Below are 19,763 nucleotides of genomic sequence, written 5' to 3' on the forward strand. Positions count from 1 at the left end.
TGAAGTATGGGTAAAGAGGGGAAAAAACAGTGTCAAATTATTTCACTGACCTCTTCATTTAAATTGCTAACCAAGAGAACTGTATTGCCACCGGCTGAGACTCCAGGCATTCCCACGCGGCCAGCAGCAGCAGCTGCAGCTGCAGCAGCAGCATTTGGAATAGCCAGAGGACTCAGAGCTCCTGGAACAGCTGCAACAGGAAGCCCTAATTTTAAAATAAAGCATATTTTACGAAACACACACAAGTCGCTTATGAAAACAGCACCTATATCAGTACAAGTGTTGAATATGACTCTAGAAAGCAGTCCATTCTAGCTGCTGTAGGTGTCCAGAGAGTTGTAAAATGAATTAAGTGAACATGAGGGATAGAAATATTAAATATGATTCAAATCAAATCTTCAAAGAGATGAGGTATAAAAACTACTCTCTTCTCTTTTCAAACAAGCATTCTTGTGCACCAGAACTGTTCCCCACTGTATTTATATCACCCTTTGAAAGGTATTGTTCACTTCAACTTCATGCTTCATACTCCAGAGCTGGTCAAGAGAAAAGGCCTATCCATCTCTCACACCATAAATGAGGTGAGGAGGCACAAGGCTGCAGCAAACTGGTTTTATAATAATCTAATTCCCTAAAAAAATCACTTTACCACTCCTCCAAGGAAACTCGGATCCTACAGAAATCTGAATGCTTCTCATGGTGATGTCACTGCTGTACCTGGCAAGTGTGCTAATTCTGGGAGCTGTGAAAGATTTCGGCAACATACGTGCACTGCAGACAGCCCATACAAGAATACCCTTATCATATGTTAGTCAAATTCTTATTTGCATATTTCAGAGTCCAGTAAAAGGACATTTATGTAGCAAAATATGTAAAAAGAACAGGAACAGAACTTGAAGTGTTTTATTTTCTCTTCTGAAATTGGCTTCTCCGATGTCACATTTTGGCAAAATTTCAGATGTTTGTACGATGATGCTCAGCTAGCAAAGTTTCTGATCAGTCTTACAACACACCAGGTAGACAGCCTAAATATCATCTTTTACACTATGCAACACTTTCTTCCCAGATTTATTTCAGAGGAAGACAACAGGAAAAAGCAAAGTTCTTCAGTTTCAGTCAATGACCAAATATTAAGCAGAAAATAGTAAATACAGTCATCTGTATTAATGGCAAATACCCCAGATTTAGCATCACATGGAGGGAGAGGAAGGTTCTTACCATGGGGGGGGAAGAGGTTATTGTACCATTATTATCTAGAAAATACATCTATATTTATTTCTACTCTTTAGTTACCTTTTGCTAAACAAATTGATGAAAAATCAAACAATTGAAAAAAAATGAGATGTTCCCAGACTGGACAAATGTCTTCTCAAAGAGAATAGGACATAAATCCCCGTTTTTCTGAAGTTCTTACAGAGTATTACTGATCAATTATGATTTGAAAAATATGTTCTGGTCATTTCTTGTCAAAGCCCACACAAAAATAAAAACAAAAATCCAAAAAAAAAAAAAAAAAAGGAAATTAAAGATACAGAATGCTTTCTGATAAATCAATAGCACAGCATTAGCATTCGTAGACCAAATCAGAGATATATAAAGTACTAAGTAATTAAAATATTTAGAAAATTCTAGTAATCTCTCAGGACAAGATAAAGGGAAAATTTACTTGAATTGAGGCAATAAACACAATCTTTTTATCGCATCACTTGTGATATTTGTGGAACTGTCTGTAACACAAAACAGAAAGAAAAACCTTGTCCTTCTTCCACTGAGACAAAAGCCCTTATCAGCATTTCAAACAGTATTTGATGGTCTATGGAAACAGCAGCCAATTATATTAAATAAAGTGATACATAATATGCTTCAGCACATAAGCCAAGCACTAGCTACTTCTGGTCTAGGAAAGTACTTCTCTCAGGCATGCTAACATGTGATCATCCATTATAAGGCTGTCCTAGGTCTTCTATGAGTGAACATAGAAGTAACAGCATCTGTCAGAGAGAGAATATCAAATTAAACCGCTGCTGGCATACAAACACATGGTGATTACTGCTTCCTAAAACCAATTCTGTGATACAGGAAAGTGTAAGTACAATCCTATATATCTAACACAAATGTTCGTTTTGTTCTTGGGGTAAAACTGAAGAATATGGCTTTACTTTCAAGAAAAACCTACTTATAAAAGAGACAGTTAAAAAAAAAAAAGTACCCTTCCAGATGAAACAAAGCAGCTTACTGCCAAAAGCAGACTGTGATACAAAGGAAAATCTGGGAATATAAAATGCAAATTCTCAAGTAAGAGTTTTTAAAAATAAAATTCTGCTGTACAAGTTATAGTTTGGAAATGTAATTTAAGTGTTTTGTATCACATATACTGACTTTCAAATTTGTTTACACTCAGCTACTGTGGAGGTCACAGAGACACAAATATGAAGAATGATGGAAAAGTATGACAGATTTTCAGCTAACAACTTGCTTTATACTAGCTTAGCAGCAACCATTTAGGTACGAGAAAATGTCAGAATATTAGCGTGCTTCAAGTCTTTTAATGTGTTTGAAGCACCTCTCCATAACTTCAGAAACTCTAAGCTAGTCCAGCACGTTGAGACATAAAAGAATTTGAAGATGCCTAGCCAAGTTAAGGCTTTTTCCGTAATTGGATGTAATAACACAACTGATATTTTAAAGTCAAAATTCTTCATAGTATTAAACTTTCTACAGGATTTTTTTGGTCCTACTGATGAAGTAAAAAGCAAAGATTAATTTAACAGCATTCATATAGAAATGTTTTCAATTGTTATCCTCTGAAACAGATTCATTTAATAAGAATTTTAAGAAGAGGCAATTAATGAAAAGTTGTAATAAAAAAACCTAGAAAAGACAGCAAGAAATAATACTGTAGGAGTAGTAACAACAGCAAATTTCTAGCTGTAGTAATAAACAGCTAAATTGAAGTTGAACTATTATATATCTTGCAATTATAAGTAGTTTTTGTTTAGCATTTTATTTAGCATTTCATTTTTATGTAGCTGCTATTACAATATAGCTGCTATTTACACAAAAGGCTTTTTTTTCCCTGGAAGATCTTCCATAACTTTTCTCTACTTCACTTATAAAAAGAAACACATTCCAGGGAAATAAAAAAAGAAAGCCTAATTCTGATATGATGACCACGACAGCCATTTGAAAGCAGCCCCATTTGGTTCATTAGCAATTTTGCCCTCCATTCAAAAGATAGTAAGACTCATTGAAAATATGCCCAATTTACAGTCTCCAAGATTTCTGACAACTTAGCTTCATCACAGCTGAGGAGGCAGTATATGAACAAGTAACAATCCATGAAAGCCTGGATAATTTACACGTGCAACAATTTTCTACTTGGTTATACAGCACACAGTTCTCATTTCCTGGGAGGGTCAGAGATACCACAAGATTTGCATTTTTTATGGGTTTATTTTATAGGTCTCTAAAATTTGCCACTCAATAGAAGTAAAACCTTGTTTTATGAATAAAATTTAGATTATGGTTATTGATATCACTCAACTCATTGATTTTTTTAATGACTTACCTACAACTATTTAGAAACTGTTGATACTGTATCAAGAAATGCACTTATTGGAAAGCTTTGTCATCGTTAACTTAATTTTAGCTTCCAACAATCAGGCTTTGGCTTCTTCTGGATATTAATGAAAACATACAAACATTATAGACCCCTCTTCCTAGCCATTGAGCTTTTATCCTCAACACAGCATGTCACACATTACTTATTCCCAGCTTTTTTTTTTTTGTGCAACTTCTCAAGTACAAATTACTAATGATATTTTATTAATAGGCAAATTAAAGCTATGCTAAAAATTATGTGTGAAAATAATAGGTAATACAAGTAATCATTTTAATGTAGATACGTAAAACTATGACTGAATTGGATTTAGTCCCTAGCTGGGCTACAAACTTCTTTATGACCTTATGTCAAGTAATCACTACCTCCTGGTACTCATTACTTCGCTCTATGCCTTCTTATACTTAGCCTGGAAGGATTTTGGGGGGGCAATAGGAGGTTCTTTGAAAATCTATGCTCAATAGCTCGAGAAGTTTCACATTTTAGGTTTTACTATAGCACATCACGAAGTTACAGTTTCTGAAGAAGAGGGTTAATTTCATGCAGAATGTAACCGAGGTATACGTACACACACATGATACTCAATCATAAAGACTGAAGCACCAAGACTAATACAAGAGTGTCATCCTGTCACTAAACCTCTACTGATAAAACATTTTAACCTAAACCTCACTTCTGACTTACAAATTACTTTATACACTTTAGAAAAAAGCATGAAAGCTGTACAACAATCCACTATTTAACAGCATAATGTAACAGAAATCAAGGTTAAAACTGAAGCCTTATCACATTTTCTGCTAAGAGATCTCATACACATATACTAAAAACGGCTACAGCAAGAGTTTTAGCAAGAAAGCCACAGGTGCAGCACAGCATTGCTGCAAACATACTAGAACTTGAAGAGCATCACATCGAGCTCAAAATGGAGCTCCACTCTTGTGGCAAAGCACACCCTTTGGGAACCATCAGTGAATACTGAATGGCAGATAATCTACCTAAGTACACTCTGAAGCTATCTTTATCACTACTGACATTAGAGAAGACAATTCTAAAGCAAATACAAATATAAAATAAGAAGATAAAAAAAAAGCAGGAGGAAGGTCACTGCAATCATTCTGCCATACTTCACACATCATAGTTTCCAAACCTTCATCTTACAACTCTCTGAACTTACAGCTGTTCTCACCTTTCTCCTTTTGAGTATGTGAATAAAAACAGTCATAAACCCATTCAGGCTTTCAAGTTTTTTTCTGTTTTTTTCGTTTCATTTTGATGTCGTGTATTTTATGCCTTTTTTTTTTTTCCTTCCATAGAGAGCCTCATACTTCCATATTCAAACAAGTATAATTCTCATTATGACAACTATTTGATTGGCTAAGGCAACAACAATATTAACAGAACCCTTTCGTGAAGTTTTTCAGCAGTAGAGCTTGAAGTCTGTGATAATAAGGCAAGCAGGAGGCAATAAAAATGAAAGAAGAAACTAACCCAAAGATCAGAGTACTTGTATTTGCCAGATGAAGCAAAGTTAAGATACACAAAACTCACCCAACCAGTCATTAGCAGAATCAGAAATGGTCCCTCCCTCTCTTCCAATATAAGATCTCCATTAATAACCAAGATAAATATGACTGACTTCACTGATGCTCAGGACACTTTCAAGAACTGAAGTTTAAGTTATTTGTGTCACATCCCTTTTATTTTTCTGTTGTTAGGGACAACATTGCAGTTGAAGACATGCATTCAGAGTGAGAGCTTATTTATCGTTTGTGCATTTCTCATTTGTCATGCATTCTCTCATTCACTTCTCCAGGGCTTCTAAAGATAATGCAACTGTATTACTACAATTCACATTGCAATGTAAACCTAATAGGCCTCAGGACACCATTGCAATTTAAGAGTAATTAATATCTTCATCAAGGACTTTGCAACACATAACAATAGAGTCAGAGTCATACCTAGAAGAGAAGTCTCCTTTGCAAATGCTGCAGCAATAGCAGGGTCCAGCGCTGGTTGTCCATCACCAGACGGAAGATCAGGACGAGTGTAGTCCCTGCTTTTATCATTGTTGTACTTGACATTTAAATTCACCAATTTGGAAAAATCAATCCGTAGAGTACAGCAAGCATTATAAATATTCTGACCATCCAGGGCCTGCAAAAAGGAAACAGTTTATTTAAAATAATACACAATATGGGTTGGTCAGTACTTAACTATTTATCCCTCTTACTGTCTAGCTTAAAACCTATTAAGATTACAATGCATTAACCTCTCTTAACATGATTCCAGGATGCTTGATGTTTATTTCTCTTATCAAGAGATTGTTCATGCACCAAGGTGCAGAGAAATCAGCACAGTCAAACTTCTGCTGAATATAATTTAACATGTATTTCACAGTATAGCTTTAAAGCAGGTAAAATGCCAAACATTTCTCAAAAAGTAAAAAAAATAAATAATCACACTAGAAGTCTATAAAAAGCAGACTTAAGATATCAAAAAATCTAGGCTTACGCACCATAAAGTAAATGGCTCTGTGCCAAACCAGCATATTTGTTCCTGCCTCCTTTTACTCTCCCTTTAGAATTAGTGCCAAAATTGAAAAAAAAAAACAAAAACAAACAAACAAACAAAAAAAAAAACATTACCTTCTAGTCTAATGCTAGACCTTAATAATAAAAAAAAAGTTCCATTTTCACAATTCTTACTTTTTAGTGGATGCCTAACAACAGAATTCACACCAGCTCTTACCATGGTACCACATCTATGTGGAAACATTCTCCATTAAGACCTAATTATATATGCTTCAATCATTATCATTCTGTACCAGACTAATTTAATTCCATCTGAAATTTTGAGCATGCTTTCCATATAGCAACGTATAGCTGTTAATGCTACACAGAATAAAACTTTTTAAAGCAAGTTATTTTATGTTTCCAAGAAACACCCAGATCATTCAATAGAAACTCTCGATTTTCAAATACGAAAGTTAAATCTTTTGTTTCTCTTGAGTAATACTAGACAAAAATACATCAGCTCTGGACCAAAGCAACCTAGCTTAGTTATACGTACAAAACTTCCCAACACATTCAAGTTCTGAAAAGATGAACTACTTTGAATTAAGTGCTGCACAAAACTATTAGGCCCACTGGTCATGGAAAGCATCACAGCTATTTTCATACAGCAATGCACCTGGGAACTGAACGTCCCACAGACGCCTCACTCTGTCTGGGTCATCAAGGTTGTCCTTTCCTACAAGATGTATTATCTCAGCTAATATATCACCAGGGCTTATGAAATTGTTTAAAAGAATTAACAGCATTAGCAGCCAATGTACAAGAACACATAAGTTAGTACTACTAGAACATTCAAGTAGTAGGAAGATAAAAGAACACAGAGCAAATAAATAAAAATTAAAAAAAAAAAAAAACTTGACAATCTAGATATTTGTCTCAACAAATACTTCTGCTTGAAATTCAGATGAAAGAATATTGGCAATGCAAAGCCTATCATCTAAAATCCACTAACATAGGGATTAAGTCCAGTTTACACAACTAGAGTTTACTCTGGAACAACACAATTATCACACAGAAAACATTATTCTTATAATAATGAAAACTAGGTATGACTGGAACCAAAAGGCAGCTCCTTTTTAGCTGAGTCCAAATCACAGGAAAGCACTAAGTATTTACAACGCAATCAAGACTCTCATTATACCTCCATGTGGAGTCTGTAGACTCTAATTTATGGCTAGAAGAAGGATGTTGATAAAAATCCTTAGCCTTAAAATAAAAAAATAGCAAGCCAAAATACTACCTGTGTTTGTAGTTTCCAAACAGGTCAGTACTTAACAGAAGCATGTACGTAACCAAAAGCCACAGTGAAACTACAAAAAGGAACTAGAAACAATATTTTCAAATACTTCACAGTAGTTTAAGATTTAAAAAAAGAAAATGTGATCCTCACACAACATACTCCAACTCAGCTCAAAGGTTATACTGTAAATCTCTCTTGGGAGAGATGCATCCTTAGTGTATCCTTTGGATAAGTATTTGAACGAAAATTGTTTCTTTTCAGACAAATGCCTTGGATGCAAGAAGTTTCTGTGGCTAAACAGTGTTTATAAACCACAGACCATTATTCAAAACTAAGATTCTTTGCATGCAGTTCTTTCATTAAAAGACCAGTTACACATCACATTTTTCACTACAAAGCTGGAGCATCCAGGAAACAAACACTATTACTGCACTTGCTGGGCTTTCTAACACAATGGGCACAATCTGGCACTCGTCAGTTGATCCAAGCACTGCCTATCATTTCAGCACAATAATCTTCTTCAGGATTCAGGGGGCATGAAAATCATTAACATAATAAAGGGTAACTGTGCTGAAGCTAAATATCTTAACTGGAAATGTTGTTACTGTCATTTTCTAGAAAATGACCACAGGAAGCTCACATTAGATTTTACGGTGACAAAACCTGGCAGAGGTCTTTTCTGCAGACTGCTAGCAGAAGAACCACCATGAAGCAGTCACTCAAAGAAACTGGAAAGAAGGCATCTCCAGTGTGGAGTCAGACCTTAAAAGAACTTCTGTAGAGAAACTAATTCTTGGTACTCCAGAACAGCTACATGCCATCTTAGGTTCAAATGACTAAGCACAACAGCAACTCAGTAGATATGCGATATTTTTAACTCATACTGGGTCAAGATGACTTTCATGCACAGCATTACTCCCAGTAATCAAACCAAAAGATGGCATTAGTGGCATTCGAATGTTTGCAAGGGCTGCTCCAAAAGCGATGCCTCCTATCTGATCATGCTGGTCCACGTGGAGATGGATGTCAGTAGTACGGCAGGAGAGGTCGAACCTTCCCCATCAATATTTTGTTATACATCGCTGCTGTGTGACAGACAACAGCAGAGGGGCAGTCTGACAGAATGGTGTCTGACATGGAAGTGTGCATGAAGCAAAGAAGTGCTGCTGAATTCCTCCATGCAGAAAAAAATTGCACCAACATACCCCAGTGTTGCTGAACATTTACGGAGATCAACATGAATGCTAGCGTAGTGAGGGAGTGGATGGTACATTTCAGCAGCTGCAAAAGTGAAGTGAAAAACAAGTCACGTTCCCAGTCAACCATGCACACCTGTCACGTGACCAAATGAGAGCGTCTCACTCAGCTCATCGAGGCAAACTGGCAGAATATGATCAGGGAACTGTGTATGGACTAAGTATTGGCTACACTGCATTGGAAACTATAGCAGCAAAACTGGAATATCTGAGTTTTCATCAGCTATGTGTCCCACAGATGCCCACATAGGCAGAGAAAGAACATGGTATGCAAGCCTGTCAGGATTTACAGATCCAATACAAAGCTGAAGGTGACAGTTTGCCTGGATCACACTGTTACCAGTGGTGTGACACAATGTCACCAGTGTGAGCTGGAGTGAAAACAGCAGTCAATGGAGCAGAGACATGTGAATTCCTCATTGAAGAAAAAGATCAAAATGCAGCCCTCTGCAGGTAAACTGATCTGTGCTGTGTTTTAAGAAAGGAAAGGGGTTATCTTTCTGGATTTCCTGGAGCCTGGAAAACCATCAACTCTGACCATTTCATCACGACACCAACTAAGCTAAAGGCTCAAACTTTCCGAGTCTGACAGAGAAGATAACCATACTCTTAGCTTCAGGCCCCATAGCAGTCTGAAGACCACGCAGCACACTTGTGGCTTGTCTTACCACACCCACCGTATAGTTCAGATTTGGCACCTTCTGACTTCCTTCTTATAAGGCCAACGAAAGACGGACTTCACAGGCAACATTTTCCTAGCAACAATGCCATCACAGCACCCATGAAACAATGGGTCACCTCTGCTGGCACAGATTTCTATGACTGCAACACACAGGCTCTTGTTCACTGTTGGCAAAAACACATAGCTAATGGTGGTGACTGTTGAAAAGCAGTGTTTTGTAGCTGAGGATTTGCTCTATCAAATACTGTTACTGTGCTCTTTGTATTTGTTGTCGTTTCCATGGAAATACATAGAAGGCATTACTTTCATAGCAACCTAAGCAGGCTTTCTGCTTCTATTGAGGGCACTATCATTTACTGTGAAAATCTGCTGGCTTTGATGCACAAAAAATTTCCATATGAATACAGACACCTCCAGAATATCCCTTTGTTTCACCAGAGGAAGCAAAATAGTTCGGTGTGCTCTAGTGCTGCACATTCTCAACACTTTCTCCAAACCATGGCTAGACTGCTGCACTGAAAGTAATCTCAAGTTTGTCTTTACCTTTAGTTACAGATATAATGAACTATAATGACCCAATCTGAAGGTGGTGATGAAACATGAATCAGTGTAGCCACAGCCTACTTTTACAGGAAATGAGTTTCTCACACAGCAAGTGGAACAGGAATGTAATTTTTCACTACTTGCTCGTTCGGGTAGCAGAAGGAGTCCCACAGGGCTAGAGGCTTCATATTGTACATTCTTGCCAGTGTCACTAGTTTCTCAGAACCTTCAAATGAATAACATCTCTCCTTGGTACTTACATCACTTGAGTTTTTCAAATTGCTCTTTTAACTTCCTTAATAAAGTCTTCAATTTCTATTAAGACCACATTCTGATTTCCTGTGAAGAGTGCCAGTGGAAAATTAAATTTCCCCATTATCTTCTACAGTAACAACTGACGGAAAACAAATTGAAAATTTCTTTACTCTTTTACCATGATTTTAATTTTGAATGCCATGTAACTTAAATTTGCCACCACATCCTCTTGCTTCTACCACTATTTCCAGCTGAATTTAAACTGTAGGCTTTTTCCTTATTGTGTGACTTTCTTTCCTTTTCTCAGTTTTGATTGGGTGACTTCATGTTTTATCACATTAATTTAATCATAACAACAGTATCAATTTTACTCTATCTCTGGGAGAGAAAAGAGGAAGGAGAAAAAATAAAAATCAAATCTTCCCTCATTAAAGCATTTACTTAGAAATCGGTTAAAATAAGAAGCTATAAACCGATTCCTGTTTCAATTTGTCACTAAGCTAGGTTTTAAGATAACTCTGACAATAACTATACATGCAGGTTTCACTGTTATTCAATTAAGTTTAGTCACTCACACATGAGCAGCCATTAGTGAACAGCTACCCCAGTTAAAACATGCAAAACCAGAGCAAATACAGGTGTTGTTGTTTTGTTTTGAATATTATGACCAATAGTGTCCCGCAAGCTAGTATCAATTTATCAGAAGTCAGCATCAGCAGATTCTTTATTTCCTTTCATACTTTTACATACCTCATCCCGTGTTATTTGTCACTTCTTTTAGAATACAGTTCTAGAAATATACTGATAATTTTCAGATTGCTACAGTTCATTTCACAGATGCCGTCTTTCCATTAAATCTTCTGATAACACATTTAAGATTCAAAAAACGAAGTCAAAAATGTGAAGTAAAACATATCAACTATTACTGAAAAATAACTTCCCAAATGTTGATCAAAATTGAATTACAATATCCGTAAGAAATACCTGAAGAACACTGGGATCAAAACGTATCTCAATTGTGAATCCAAATGACTTACAGTCAATTCCCACAGTAATTTCAGGTTAAAGATCTAGTTTTTATGTCATTCTAAGCCTATTTACAAACCTGACAGCTGCATCCCATCCACGCAATTTTTTTTTCCCCAGTAGTTACAGTAATACATTCACACACCCCTCCCACCTAGTATTTTATATATAACATGTCAGTAAACAACATCCCTAATTAAAACTGGACTCCAAAGTCTACAAATATTTCCAGACTACTTTCCTGAGGTAGACTACCTTAAAGCAGATATCATAAACCAAGTTGAAAAATCTGCTTGTCCTATGCTACCATTACTTTTTCTCAAAAGGAAGAGCACTTATACACTGCCTTTTGAATAGATCTCTCATTTTTTGCCATTCCCTGTCTTGGCGGCCTTATACTTTTAACCAACATTTATTATTTCATATGGTGAGAAGAATGAAAATAACAATCCTCCACTTTTTAATGACAGTCTTTATCTCAATAGTCGTCATTCTTCAAGAAGCACAGTAGAAACCAAAGCCTGCTTTCTGTTTCCTCTACTACTAGGTAGTCTTTATCAACTTCATCTGAGGCGTGAGCTTTTCACTTTTACATGATATCCTCAGCTATTTTGTCACCTCTGGGTAAGTCACTCTTTCTACGCTGCCAAGCAACACTTAACCAGCACATCAATTTTAACCAACCTTCCAAAAACCCAAACTGCATGTGAATGTTAAAGAATATAAATTAATTATATTTAACTCTTAAAAGTTAGAATAAAAAATTGTCTATATATAAAAATATATATATATATATATCACACACATAAGCACAAAATCTAGTCTTTGCCTCTGGTTTACTTTTCTTCTCATCATGGATGCCGTCACATCACTATCACTTAATTCAAAATGTCTGGTCTTGATGACATGTTGTTGATTGTTGTAAAAATGATATAAACTCCCAATTATTTTTTATTTTTAAAGAACTCTCAAAAACAGAGGAGGAATATTACAACTACAGTAGTCAGGGTTCTGCAAACATTGTACAAATGTCTAGAGCACAGAAACATATCTACCCTTAAAAGAAAACTATACTTACTAGTTTTGCTTGCTGTGCATTCACTGGATCCCCATACTGGAGTAAAGCTTGAAACTGGTTATTCTTTGTGAATGTGATTATCTTCAATACAGCACCAAATTTAGAGAATATCTGTCAAAAACAAAGTTTTATACACATGTTCCTGCTAATTACAAGGTCAAATTAAAATGAAATTTGTCTTACCTGATGAAGAACATCCAGGGTTACAGGATAGTACATGTTGTCAATAATTATTCTAAGCACTGGACTTTGAGCTGGAGTAACTGCACTCTCACTAACGGTGGTCCCACTTATGGGAGCATTTGTTGCCTGCACAGCTGTCACTGCCTGAAGAACAGCTTGGGCCCGCTTGAAAAGAAAATTACAAAGATTTTACTATCTCAAGATAATAGCTAGAAATTAATTAGAAAATTGCATGATTATTCAGGAAAAAAAAATGAGTCAGAATATGAATGTAATGCAGTCCAATCCATGAGAAAATAAAAACAAATACCTCAATTAAGCCTTCAAGTGGCACAAATATCAATCTTCCTAGTAGCAAGCTTACTGTTCTACTATTAACTATTAAAAAATCATTTTGTGGATATCAAAACTCCTTACATACTCTTAAAGGGGAAAAAAGTGCAGAAGCCAGTAATCTTTTATCTTGTTTTTTCAACAGTCTGTACAGTTAATATTTCACTGCCACTTTAATTACGCGGAAAGTTCTGTGAAGAAGGAATAATGCTGAACACTGTCAAGCTTCTCTGATGTAACACAAAGAAATAATGCACAAGACAGACAGTATCAGAAAGTACTATCCAGAGAGAGTTAAACAACCTGGTGTCTGTTATTTACCCTTCTTACTAAAAAGAGACACAGAGAATCTTCTTCCACCATGAGCTCTTCTGTTTCCTTCTGGTTTGTTTTTTTAAATATCAAAAGCATGGTTTTAGAAATTCAAAGGTTTATGAAGACATGACAACAACACACATCTACATAACTGCTGCTGCTGCCAAAACTGAAAGTATCAGAAAGATAATTTTTTTCCTGAGAAAGAAAAAGTAGTGGGTTAAAAAAAAAAAAGTTTCAGTTACTACTTTCATTACAACAGTCTTACATGATTACTTACATGATGCTGCTCAAACTGAAATGAATCAACGAGTTAAGGAAGGATTAAAAAAAATTAAAAGACTTGATGAACGCTAGCTGAGAAAATAAAATTTAACTGTATTTACAAATAACTACTGTAATTCTACAGAAATGCCTTCTGATAAAGACATTCTTTTTCCCCCTTAATGCATGAAAATTGTTACAAATTTCAAGCTGTTCCAATATTTGGCTGAGTTACATAATTATTTCCTACTTCGTCTGTGAGCACAGAAGAAGGACATCAATTAAAATTCATGTATTTAAGTGATTGGAGAACGTTGAAATGTGCAACCTACGAAACCAAAACTTTTGAGGTTGCTTTTAAACAGACAACCCTTGATAGCACTGTTCATGTAAGCTTACACATCATGCTTCAGTGCACTAAAGTTACACTAAATACATGATGGGGTGAAGGAACGCGCATGACTTAACATGCTTACACAAGGATAATCTATTAAATGAACACAACAGTGAGCATTTTTTCACAGAAGTTCAAAACCACATTTAGGATTTATATAAATAGCCACTTCTGAAGATGAACATAAGAAAACAATCTTGAAATAATCACTGACTTGTGGTAAGTTAATCTTTTTTTCCTGTTGTAAAAAAATGGTCATCACATTAGGAGGAGAACTTATTTTGCACAGGCATTATTTTTGCTAATTTTTCCGTTAGAAAAAAGACAAAAGTTTCTGTACTAGAAACAGATATATGCATTTATCTTTCTTTTAAAATATGTTCTGCAGAGGCAAAAACTAATTATTTTTTCCTTCTGCTAACATGCACGTTTATCTCTGCACTGAGCATTAACGTGTTCTTCATCAGGAACAGAAGATCACAGGAGAAGAGCCCACCAGTGCTACCAGAGCATTCATTCAAAGCACTGAAATGTAGCCATTCGCATTAGTCATTAACACCAGGGAAATTGAAAGAGATATTACAATCTCAGGTGTCAGAGTTAAAAAGTTCATTTTCTCATCCTGCACTTTCTAAACTAAGACGTAAATTTATTTTGTGAAAAAATTTTAAGTTAAAACATCTTCACAATCTTTCCTTTCACACTAAGTAAATTCATCCTAATCGAAGGAACACAGAGAAAGCAAATCTTCATTCCCAAAACCACTGGTAAAACTACTGTAGTGTTTGAACGTGGACAAAAGTAGATTTAAATAACAGGTATTCTTGATTGATGGTGGTATCTATGTCACATACCCTACTGCCTACTATTTCTAATACCATGTAATAACAAATATACCTGGTTCAGTGTATTATCAGTCTTCAGTTCTTTATGATTGGAATACTGGATATAGATAGGTTGGTTACGAAGATGAGGTGTCACAGCTGAATAGTAATTAACCATAGTGATAGCTGCTTCTTCTGTTGCAAGTTCCAAAAATGCCTATAAAATCAAGTTACATTGATAAATTTCAAGTAGACAACCTTTGTATCAGAAGCACAAGAAAGAAGACAAGAGTTTTGAGAACACATTTTGCCAAACATATACCTTTATAAGACACCATCCTCCAATTACTAACTTTATTTGCCAAGCCACCTCCAAATATTCATCTGAAGTAATGCAGAACTGAGTATTTAACTTGCAGTATTTATCCTACTTCCTACTTTATTTAGCTCTTAACCAATCCACATTCCCAAACAGAATTTACAAGACAGCATAAGCTGATTTAAAGAAAGAAAAAAGGTTTTTACCCTCCTCCTCTTTCCTCATTAATACCTACTGTAGCATGACGTATTACAATACTATTTTAACAGCATATTTTGAAATGAGAAAAAAAAAAGCAACAAATTACCTGATTTTTCCCTTTCAGCATCAAGATGTTGGTTACCTTACCAAAAGGTAAGCCTAAAGCAATAACTTCTGTTTCTGTCACTTCCCCAGGCAGTTTTCTGATATGAAGAACACGAGAAGGCGCCCCATCCATTTTATCTTCACTTTTGAATTTCTTGTTGTCATTACCATTAGCTGAAAGACATATCAAGACTATTTGAAGAGTTTACTGCCATTATTTGTGCTCTGTTTAAAAATGCTTTTTATTATAATGTAAGAATTTTTTAGAACCACCTTGTCTTGTCTAAAAGAAAATGGGGGTGTTTAGAACAAGTTCTGAAGAAGCAACTAGAAGAACATGAAGAAATTGTCACATGCACAGAAGAAAAGGATCTGGCAGTGTCAGCTGACAGCCAGATGAATGTGAGCCAGTTGTGCGCTAAGGTGGCCAAGAAGGCCAATGGCATCCTGGCTTTGTACCAGAAACAGTGCAGTCAGCAGCATCAGGGAGGCGACTGTCCCTCTGTACTCAGCACTGGTGAGACTACATCGCAAGTACTGTGTTCAGTTTCAGGCCCCTCACTACAAAGAAGTCACTGGAGCCCTGGATCGCATCCAATAAAGCTGGCGAGGGGTCTGGAATATAAGTCTTACTAGGAACAGCTGAGGGAATTGGGATTTTGTCTGGAGAACATGAGGCTCAGGGGTGACCTCACAGCTCATTAAAAATTACTGGAAAGGAGGTTGTAGCTAGGTGAGAGCAGGCTTCTTTTCCTGGGTAACTAGCAACACAATGAGAGCTAATGGCCTTAAGCTGTGGTAGTGGAGGTTTAGGTCGGATATCAGGAAAAATTTATGCTCCAAAAGAGTGGCGAGATATTGGAAAAGGCTGCCCAGGGAGGAAGTAAAGTCACCAGCCCTGGAAGCCTTCATGTAAAGGCTAGACACAGCACAGAGGGACACAGCTTAGTGGGCATGGTGGTGATGTTGGACTGCATGATCTTTTCCAATCTTAATGATGCTACGATTCTTTAAAGATGGACTGTTCAAGGATACCCCAACAGCTGTTTGTGACTGCTCATTTCCTAATCAAGATGAAAAACATAGTACATTTTTTCCACCTCATTTTCTGTGATGTATGATGTGTAGGAATACTAATTAAGACTCAGAATGGCTTGCATAAGAACTGTAAAGTAGTCAGAGGTAAACCAGTTCTGTTTTTCTCTTTGTTTTTACCTTGAATGGATACAGATGGCAATGGAATAAAGTAACCGGAAATACTACTAGTACAAGGCACAAAGTAGAAAAGTCACAAAGCAAATTTACTGATGCAAATACAGGAGAAAGAATTAATACTAAGAAGAACCATTTTGAACCATGGGCTCATTCATAAGAAAGACCAGCTAACGACATGATGCAGTTAACAGGGAGGGAAAAGCAAGACAAGTATTTCTACTAGAACAAGGGGGAAAGAAAAAAAAAAAAAAAAAGAAAATCAAAAGCACCAAGAGATAGATTTGAATGTTTTCCAGAATTCCTTGCACAGGCTTCCAATAAAATTATTAAAAAAAAAAAAAAAAGAACTCAAGCTGGAACATATGAAATAAAGAGCTAACTGGATGGAAGAAGTTCTGCTTTGAAAAACTATGTGAGGAAATATTTACTTACTTTGGCCATAAAATAATAAAACTACTGCCTATAAATGTCACTGAAGTAACATCAGAAAGAATTAAAAGCTAAAGCACAATATTGTCTTAATATACAAGGATATTAATGAATTAATGTTGAAAAATCAGAACACATTTAGATATGAGAGAAACAAGCATTAAGACTTCCTTTTCTGTATTTCTGGCCATAAAACATGCAGTGTTCAATCTTTCATTTCATCTCTGGAAAGCCACTCAACAGCTACGTACTCTTCTAAAAAAAGAAATTAAAAAGCCTGTGACTAGAAGAAAAATATATCTAATTATTAGGGTTCAAATTCATGGGTCAATGAGGATTTAAAAAATAAATTCATGAACAAGACTAACTTTATTTACTAACTAAAAAATTAGAAGAAATAAGAAGAAGAGGAAAAAAATCAATACCAAGCATTTATGTTAAATCCTCCAAAAGCCTCACCTTCATAAGAAACCCATGGCTGTGATTTCCAAAGGGAAGGGAATAAGTTTTCAATTATCACTCGCTGTAACTACAGAGTACAGCTCAGATTTTGCATCCAGGCAAATTATTCAGACCTGATCAGTTGCATGAAAATATTTCATTCATATGTGCCTAAATTGAGAACAGTAAGTTATGCTTAGGGTATGCCTAAACTAAAATTAAGAATTTAAGCTCTTAGCTCAGTTTGCCTAAACCATGACAACTCAGTCAATATTAAAAACACAGAATGGAATCAATTCATTTTTAGAAGCCAAGAACACCAACATTTCAGTTCTGGATCCAAACAGCCAGACCAAGTAACATATTTCACTAACTTCTCAACACTTCTATCAAAACAGACTAACTCCAGTTCTTTGACCAAAGCTACAAAGAGTTCCTATTTTGAGTAAATACAGTCATTCCCTGTGTTTTCACTATGGGAAATGACAGGAAAGGAAAAGATCTGTACACGGCAAATTATTTCTACCACTCTCTTATATCTTTTCCTAACATCTGAAGTTCCTGTTCCAATTCAGTGTTTCTGCTTTCCAGGTTCTTGCACCACTGAAGATTTTGTAAGTCTTTTTCTATTTGTTCTACAAAAACCTTACAACATACAAACTGGTTAGAATTGAGGGTGTAGTATCCAACAGACATTGATTTCTAGGAGAGGATGAATGCAATAAGATCCACCTTCTTTGGCTCTGCTGCCACATCTCAAGACTACGGCTTGGTTTCATACGTGTGGAGATTTACAGAATAAATATTCACTTTCAGAAGATAAAAGGTAGATAAATATATGGAAAATAATACACGCAAAAATACACAGAGTATTACACTAAAAAGACAAAACATGGGCAGCTACTTGAGGATCTCTGGCAATAGCGCTACATAAATGAAAGTAAGCCTGACAGAGCCACTGATTTGCTGTCGGCAGAAGCATACTTCAGACACTGAAAGCTAAGCTTGTGATAAAATTCACAAAATGAAGCCATCAAAATTTACCACAAAACATTTAATATTGGATAGAAAATGGAAAAAAAAAATTAGTTGTCCTGCTTTTCTTGAACACAGAAAAGAACGCTTTTTTGTAATCTTCAATTATCCAGCCAGTATAGCTTAATGCAAACTTACTACTTCAATAAGGGCAATAACAAACTTTGCCATATATTAAACACGTATGTACGTAGACATGAGTTTTCAAAACATTTGTCAAACAACCAAATTATCTTTTGGGACAAACAGTAAAGTTTCTGGCATCACATGAAGCATCTCTCCCTAATTTTATACACTGTCTTATGTATCAGGTCAAGCAATGCTTCTCAGTCAGAGACATCTTCAAATTATACTTGGGTACAGAAAACCAGTATTTAAAAACACGGAAACACAAATTGTGCAGAGCCACTGAAAGGTAAGCTACTATTAAAGCACCAATGTCATTCTCTAGCAAAATAAAAAAACCCAAGCACTGAGAAGAACATTATTCATATAGTCTGTTTTCTGACACAAGACAATCTGAAAGATGCTTCTGGAAAAAGGCAAAACTGCAGAAAATTGGGAAGGGGCAATTTCAAAAGCCAGCTAATAACTACTACCAAAGAAGTGCTATTGAAGTGGAAGCTCATTGGCAAGAAGCTATTCCACCAAAAGAATAAGATCTGTTCTGTAATAGCCAGTGCACTGTTGCAAAGTCCTCTTTGGTTCTCCAGCAAGGAGAGAAAGAAAAATCCAATTTCCATGCAACATCAGTTGGCTAATCTTAAGCAGAATCTCGTTGCTACAAACAGCATTCAAAATCATTATTCTCCAATCTAAGCAGGATCCTGCAGTCTAAACATAATTGACACATAAGCCACATCCCTACTTCACAGAAAACCAAGTCATGGAAATTGAAGACGTAAGAGCTGACAAAGCCTGTGAATGGGCATTATCTAAGCAATCTGCATTCTCTGACATTTGAAGTTAGAAAGTCCTCTTTTATTAAAACAGGACCGAAAATCTGTATATATATATATATATATGAGGAGCAAAATGAAGCTTAAGGTATACAAGTTAAGTCTACAGCATTCAATCATTCAAGTTATAAAGATTCAATGTTCACAGGCAGTTTTTTCTACAGAAAAACAAATTCTAAATTTCAACGTAACTTCTACACAAGAACAAATAAGATTTCCTGCTGAGAAATAATTTTGGAAACATTTTAATAACATTTCATCCTAAGGAATTTTTCTTTGCACACTTCCTCCCCTACAAAGATACATAGCAATACTACCTGAAATATTCTGAAGTCAAAATACAAGAGCTGGAAAATATACACATTGTTTACCTTGAAAATATACAAATCATATCCTTTATGTGTGTAATTTTCTATAACAATAATTGTAATGAATATTTACTCTAGAAATTAAGAGCTACAGCAGTAAATATTC

At 35.7% G+C, this 19,763-nt stretch overlaps 1 protein-coding gene across 10 annotated transcripts in view; it reads right to left on the reverse strand.

Annotated features, from left to right (window-relative positions):
- PTBP2 (polypyrimidine tract binding protein 2) overlaps positions 1–19,763 on the reverse strand; it is a 44,941-nt gene that overhangs the window by 3,492 nt on the left and 21,686 nt on the right. For 5 of the 10 annotated variants that reach the window (XM_042873329.1, XM_042873328.1, XM_042873326.1 and 2 more), the window contains 6 exons: positions 15,212–15,384; positions 14,659–14,802; positions 12,456–12,620; positions 12,273–12,383; positions 5,578–5,773; positions 51–190 (listed from right to left, as the gene is read on the reverse strand). In XM_042873329.1, the coding sequence (XP_042729263.1) occupies positions 51–190; positions 5,578–5,773; positions 12,273–12,383; positions 12,456–12,620; positions 14,659–14,802; positions 15,212–15,384 (929 nt within the window). Of the gene's footprint in view, positions 1–50; positions 206–5,577; positions 5,774–12,272; positions 12,384–12,455; positions 12,621–14,658; positions 14,803–15,211; positions 15,385–19,763 lie in introns of all 10 variants that reach the window. The other 5 variants (XM_042873327.1, XM_042873323.1, XM_042873324.1 and 2 more) reach the window with 3 other exon arrangements.

This window comes from Lagopus leucura, unplaced genomic scaffold (assembly GCF_019238085.1).
Source record: "Lagopus leucura isolate 7727_CA_CO unplaced genomic scaffold, USGS_WTPT01 Super-Scaffold_100009, whole genome shotgun sequence".
Classification (NCBI taxonomy): domain Eukaryota; kingdom Metazoa; phylum Chordata; class Aves; order Galliformes; family Phasianidae; genus Lagopus; species Lagopus leucura.